This window comes from Bombus huntii, chromosome 1 (genome assembly GCF_024542735.1).
Source record: "Bombus huntii isolate Logan2020A chromosome 1, iyBomHunt1.1, whole genome shotgun sequence".
NCBI classification, from domain to species: domain Eukaryota; kingdom Metazoa; phylum Arthropoda; class Insecta; order Hymenoptera; family Apidae; genus Bombus; species Bombus huntii.
This window is the reverse complement of record NC_066238.1, coordinates 26,958,298-26,965,412: the sequence shown is the minus strand read 5'-3', so window position 1 is coordinate 26,965,412 and position 7,115 is coordinate 26,958,298. Positions and strand designations below refer to the sequence as shown.

Here is a 7,115-nt window from a genome sequence, read left to right as displayed (position 1 = left end):
ACCACTAAGTATCCAAAAGCAATGGGAAATGACGCTGCCCAATAACGAGGTACCTCCGTACATTCATTTATTAAACTTCCTAGAGAGATTAGCACGAAGCTCTAGACCGATCACCACGGTCAGACAAACAAGAGAATCACCGGAACAAACTACTCCGGTCCGTCAACGCGCATCACGAGGGCATGCACTTACGGCGACACGGGTTACTCCAACATGCCCCACCTGTCAAGGACCACACCCCATTTGGAGATGTGACACCTTCAAAACCAAATCCCTTCGCGAACGCATTCGGGAGGTCAAAAGAGCATCACTATGCCTCAACTGCCTCGGGAAAGGGCACACAACGAAGCATTGTTTCGCAGGATCATGTCGCATATGTGGAGAACGACATCATACAATGCTGCATAGGACAAAACGCCATTCAGGGTCTCGTTCCAGCACGTCCAGCCCGAAATCTTCCCCATTAAATAGCCGATCCACAACACCTTCCTTGCCACCTTGCGTATCACCCACTCGCCGCAAAAAGCACGCAACAGACCACAGATCGGAAACACCACGAACAGCCGCGTCTCCAAGTCCACCGCCCAGTGACAGACGAACACACAACCAATGACGCCGACGATCGACGACTCCGTTGACGACCGAAAATACCAGACCAATAGCATCCGAATTACTGTCCAATGATCTAGTCATCACAGCGCAGATTAATATTTTGAATGATAAACAGCAACCAATCCGTTGTCGAGCGTTGCTCGACACCGGATCCAGTATGAACTTCATTACCGAGGAATTAGCAAAATCGTTAAAGATAAGGCAAAACAAATGTTCGGTCCCGATCGGAGCTCTAGACACCTTGACAACGACCTCTAAGCGACACATCACGGCCACGATCACTTCCACTGACGGTACATACACGCGGACATTAACGTTCCTTATCATTCCAACCATATCAACCTTAATTCCCAGCGAACCCATCGATCGTTCGACACTTGAGATACCAAAAAATCTCAAATTGGCCGATCCACGATTTCATTTACCAGCTCCGATAGATGTACTACTAAGCTCAGGTTCAACACTCGCGTCGATGTGTGTGGGACAAGTCAACCTCACGCAGCCAGACGAGCCTGGACTGCGTCTGCAAAAGACGCGATTCGGATGGGTAATCGGGGGGAGTCCAACTTCCCAAACCGCTACAAACATATTTCACACATCCACGACGACTTTACAAGCAGACCTCGCGCGGTTTTGGGAAATCGATGAAGGACCCTCAATTAAACATATCTCAGAGGCAGATCGACGATGCGAAGAACACTTCCAAGCCCACACCCGACGCACCAGCGAAGGACGATACATCGTCGCTCTACCTTTCAACGATCAGCTTCAGTCACTCGGATCCTCTAAAGCGCTGGCGAGTAAACGACTCGCCTCACTCAATCGCCGATTCCAGCACGACAAACGCTTCGAATCAGAATATCGAACGGTAATACAGGAATACCTGGCGTTGGGACACATGACGAAGGTCAATGACAACCACTCCGACGACAACGGATACTATTTACCCCATCATGGCGTGACCAAAGCATCGAGTCAAACCACCAAACTCCGTGTAGTTTTCGACGGATCGGCACCAAGCACTACCGGAACCTCCTTAAACGATACACTTCACACAGGACCCAAGTTACAGGAAGATTTATTTTATATATTAATTAGATTCCGCGCTCATCAATACGTACTCACCGGCGACATCGAGAAAATGTATCGGCAATTCCTCGTACGACCAGAGGATCGGAAATATCAAAGGATATTATGGCGCAGCGCGAGTGGAGAAACAGAAACATATGAGCTTAACACTGTAACGTTCGGTTTATCCGCAGCCCCGTATCTAGCTATTCGGTGCCTCAAGCAACTGGCAGAGGACGAAGGACATCGATTTCCACGTGCAGCACAGGTACTGCAGCGGGATTTCTACGTCGACGACGCTCTCACCGGAGCTGAAACGAAGGACGATGCCCTCACGCTCAGAACAGAACTCACCAATTTACTTCAACTGGCCGGCTTAAACATACGAAAATGGGCGTCAAACGATAAGGACTTATTACACGGACTTTCCTTAGAAGAAACAAATCACCAACATTTTTTGGGCGACTCGCAAACCTTGAAGACGCTGGGAGTGTTTTGGAATTCATCCGACGACTCTATTCTTTACTCGGTCGAAGTCAAACCCACGCCCTCCCGAGTCACGAAACGAATCATCAGCTCGGAGATTGCAAAAATTTACGATCCGCTCGGTCTGCTCGCACCGGTGATTGTTCGGGCCAAGATGCTACTTCAACGAATATGGTCGTCGAAAATCGATTGGGATGAATCACTTCCGATCGAGTTACATACAGAGTGGGAAAGGTACTATGCCCAATTACCCTTATTAAACAACGTCAGGTTCCCACGCAAGGCAATAATCGAGTCCGCAATGGAAATTGAACTGCATGGTTTCTGCGATGCCAGCGAAAAGGCTTACGGAGCCTGTGTTTATCTTCGAACCCTTAACACCAACGGCCGTGTTTGGACCCAGCTTTTAACCGCAAAATCGAAAGTCGCCCCACTCAAGTGCCAGACCATTCCTCGGCTCGAGCTGAGCGGAGCACTCCTTCTTACGTCCCTGATGTCAACCGTACAACAAGCCCTATCACACAAAATTACTCGAACTATCTATTGGACCGATTCCACTATCGTCCTCCATTGGCTCAATACATCACCTCACACCCTTAAAACATTCGTCGCTAACAGAGTCTCCGAAATTCAAACAAAAACCAGCATCCGCGATTGGCGCCACGTTCCTACCGACGACAACCCCGCGGACTTAATATCACGCGGCCAAACACCCGAAGAGTTTCTGCGCCCAACCATCTGGCAGCACGGTCCTGCATGGCTCTACCAGTCGGAAGGCTATTGGCCGACATGGGCGCTAACACCGCAAATTGAAGTACCGGAGCAGAAGGGGGCGATTTGTCTGTCCGCAAACCCCGCCGATTACAGTTTGTTGCAAAGATATTCATCCTGGCCCAAGTTGATACGAATCATAGCTCGTTGCCTCCGTTGGAAACAGAAAAGGAACCGAGCGGCACCCCTAACCGTTACTGAATTACGCATAACGCACAATAAACTGATAAAATTGTTGCAAAACATCCATTTCTCCGAGGAAATTCGTACACTCCAAAAAGATCGGAACGCGGCGATAAAGGGTAAGCTCACGCGACTCAATCCGTTCATAGACAAGGAAGGAATATTGCGAGTCGGGGGTCGACTCAGTCATTCGTCGATGACCTTCGCCCAGAAACATCCCATAGTATTACCTAAGTCATCCGTTACAACACGCATCATAGACCACGAGCACAAGATCCACATGCATTCCGGAACGCAGGCTACGTTATACGCAGTAAGACAAAGATACTGGCCCGTTGACGGTCGAAGTCAAGTATGGCGGGCGATCAAAGGCTGCGTCCGCTGCTGCCGCGCTCAACCACCGCCGGTAGAATACGTGATGGGTAATCTGCCGGAGGCGCGAGTAACGGAATCTCGCCCATTTACAAACGTCGGCGTCGATTACTGCGGGCCGTTCCACATCAAGGAAAAACGAGATCGTAACCGTCGTCAGATAAAAGTATACGTAGCCATTTTCGTATGCCTAGCAATTAAAGCGGTACACATCGAGCTCGTTGACGATCTCACTAGCGAAGCCTTCATCGCCGCTCTTCGCCGATTTATCGCTCGACGAGGGTATTGCTCCACCATCCATTCTGATAACGGCACCAACTTCAGAGGAGCAAGCAACGAATTACGAGAGCTTCACGATTTATTACAATCGGACGATCACAAGGAAAAAGTGACCGCATTTTTAGCCGACAAACAAATCGAATGGCACTTCATTCCCCCTCATTCGCCGCATTTCGGTGGGCTATGGGAAGCAGCGGTGAAGTCATTTAAACGCCACCTCAGGCGTGTAGCCGGCAACGAGTTACTCACCTCTGAACAATTGAATACTCTTATCATAGAAATAGAAGCAGTCCTCAATTCCCGCCCGCTAACTCCTATCTCCACCGATCCAAATGATCTCCTAGTCCTCACTCCCGGACATTTTCTCATTGGCGATTCACTAATGTGCTTACGTGATCGAGATTTCAGAGACATTCCATCGAACCGACTCTCCAGATGGCAGCATATCCAACAGCTTAAACAGCATTTTTGGAACCGCTGGCATAAGGAATATTTGAACGAGCTAACCAACCGCAATAAGTGGAGCAAGGGTGGACACGGCATCCAAAAGGGCACAATCGTCATCCTCAGAGAGGACAACGTTCCCTCCATGCATTGGCCTCTGGGCCGAGTTATCAAGGTTCATCCAGGCGCCGATGGTGTCATCCGGACAGCTACAGTTCAGACGGCAAAGAGCGTTTTGGATCGGGCCGTCAAAAGGCTTGTCCCACTGCCAATTCAACCCGATCTCGAGAAACCCGAACAACTAGCCACCGAGACGAACTAAGATGGGAACTTCAATCACATCTCGCTAATTTGATCGGTACCCTCTCAACGGGGGGAGGATGTTACGCCATGCGGCTTGCCATAGATTATATTCTTAACTGTCGGTCGCGGCACTATAATGTCGCAGACGGATCGTCGCGGCTGCCCGGCAAAACAAACATTGTAGTGGCAAGCGCATGGTTCATTAAGCAGGGCGACCTCCAGAAACGTCGATTCGTGGCCGTTATTTTATCTGGCGTAAAAGAATGTGGCGTGATCCGAAGGTAGTGGGGGTCGCCTTCCAGAAAAAATCAGAACATTTCGAGAAGCCAAACAGTCAACACACATCTTATATCGCGCATTACGTAGTCACATTTTCTTTTTGTTGTTCCATTTATATCTTTCTAGTTAATAAGTTGTTGCAATAAACATTAATTTAGTTGTGTTAATTTTGTGAAATTTCATTAAACTACCCTTATTATCATAATCGAAATAAGGGAATCGATCAGTTCGTGGCGTCGATTGTTTAATCGTAACGAGAACTTACAACTCTCGTTGACGTGATATCTCGCGATCGCGTCTCTCCGCGAATGATCGAAACACAACTTGTCGCCCGAAGGTAGGATAGATATGCACGCTAGAGCAAGGCTCTTTTAATTTAACTTCGTATATTAGTGGACGTGGCACTAGAGGATACTTAATAGAAGAAGTGATTGTTCGTGCTTAGACTTGGACGTTAGAATTGTACTTAGTTGTTGACTAGCGGTGTAGAAGAAGTAGTTGACTTTTTCAACGGTGTAGAAGAAGTAAAGTTGAGTGTCGATGCTGCGTCGGAGGAAAGCTAGCGATGGGTGTGTCTAGCGCACGGAACCATCGGATTTGTTCATGACGTTTTTGGCCAAGAAACTGAGGGCAGTATGCATTGCTTCTGATTGGATAAACGAAGGTTGGTGGACTAGGAAGGTCTTAGCCACCCTCGATAGAAAGTTGCTATTAGGAAGCATCGTACGTGGGAAAAACCAAGTTTCCCTTGTCAAGCCGTGGTAGACAATAGTCTTTAGAAAGTGATTTAGAAAAAGATATTTGTTCGGTCTGAAGGACCTTAGCAAGCAAATCACTGGGATTTATGACGGGTCCTTAAGGTTACTGAGGGTACGCCGTAAGAACGAGCGGGCATCTGGTGTCCATCTGGCCCACGGTGTATGACCTGGTCCAGGTAGAGAATCACCCGACGTAACAATTCTTATTTTTGATAACTTACTTTTATTAGGTAATTCTTGTGAATCTTCTACTATATCTTCCATATCATTTTGAGTGTGGCTTCTATCTTCAGTAAATTTAATATTTTGAATAGTATCATTAATTTTAATAGCTCTTTCGATATCAAGTAAATCGCACTTATTATTTAATATACTTCTTGAATTGACTTCTGTCTCTGCAGTTCCTTCTTTTGTATTTTCTTTGACTTTTCTTTGTTCTTCTAATCCACTCTTTTCATTTTGTAGGATCTTTCTTGTATCTTCATCTTCTTTAACTTCGACTTTATCCGATCTCCTAGGTCTGCCTCTATGTTTCGCTTCTCTCTTTGCAATATGAGCACCTTTGTCTTCTTCTGGTTGCTTTTTATCATCACAACTCTTCAATCGCCGACTACGTGATAAGGGACTATCAAATACCATATTTATAAGTAAACGAGATATTTTATTCCTAGTACGTTGGCTTAAATTCGCTTCATCAATTGCTGTTATACTCGTTACTGCATTATCATTTTCTACAGATTTACACCTATCGCTATCACTAGCTGTGTTCGTTAAAAGAACTTCCCTTCGTTGGCGAGCATCAGTTGTTTCGCTTTCACTATCTGAAATTGATTTTTGTTTAATACCTCTTTTTTCTTCTTTAATGCGCTTCGCAAAATTTTATTTGTTTGACTGTCTTGTTTGATTGTAAACAATTTCTTCAAATTTTGGCGAAGTAGCAAGCTTTACAGCAACATTATAACGATTACTCCGTTTACTACTATCTAACATAGACGGAGGTTGACTTTTGTCATCTTTATTTTCTAAAGACTTCTCTTGTGTATTAGCATCTAAATTTCTTGACATAAGATCTGCTGAAGTTTTTGGTTCTGCACTGTCACAAGCATTATCTTTTGCTCTTTATACGGATTCTAATAATATATTTTGTTCAACGTTGTCTGTTGATTTTGTATTATTTTCAGCAGTTAATTTGCTGACTACCTCTAATTCCCTCATTTCAATTTTGTTTTTTTTTTTTTTATTTGCATCGTCGTCCAAAATATTTCTTATTGAAGTATTATCCTTCTTGTTATGATCTTTCTCTGCTTTTTCCTAAACTTTTACCTTTTTTGTCAAACCATTCTTGTAAATTGTTCCCTACTAGTGCGATCTTTGCTGTGAAAATCTTGGTCTTACTGTCGGCTATCCGTAGTGTTTCTTCCATACGTCGCGTAAGAAGTTCGATTTACTTGGTGAGATTCTCGTTTTGTTTTTGTATCGCGTCGAGTACGGCACGAGTCGAATTATCCGTAGCTCCGGCTGTAGAAGCGATATTAATGGTTTCGATTTTGTCTTTTCGTG

At 45.5% G+C, this 7,115-nt stretch overlaps 1 protein-coding gene across 1 annotated transcript; it reads left to right on the top strand.

Moving 5' to 3' along the window:
• Positions 1–769: 769 nt before the first annotated feature.
• Positions 770–5,360, top strand: LOC126868923 (uncharacterized). Its single transcript, XM_050624913.1, has 3 exons — positions 770–905; positions 1,875–3,967; positions 5,268–5,360. Exons 1-3 carry the CDS (start codon positions 770–772, stop codon positions 5,358–5,360), a joined length of 2,322 nt encoding a protein of 773 aa, XP_050480870.1.
• The last annotated feature ends 1,755 nt before the right edge of the window (positions 5,361–7,115 follow it).

Coding starts and splice junctions, on each gene's coding strand:
- LOC126868923 (XM_050624913.1), top strand. CDS start 770: ATGAACTTCATTACCGAGGAATTAGCAAAATCGTTAAAGATAAGGCAA. Junction 906..1,874: donor CACGATCACTTCCACTGACG/GTACATACACGC, acceptor GTTTATCCGCAG/CCCCGTATCTAGCTATTCGG. Junction 3,968..5,267: donor GTGGGCTATGGGAAGCAGCG/GTGAAGTCATTT, acceptor AATTGTACTTAG/TTGTTGACTAGCGGTGTAGA.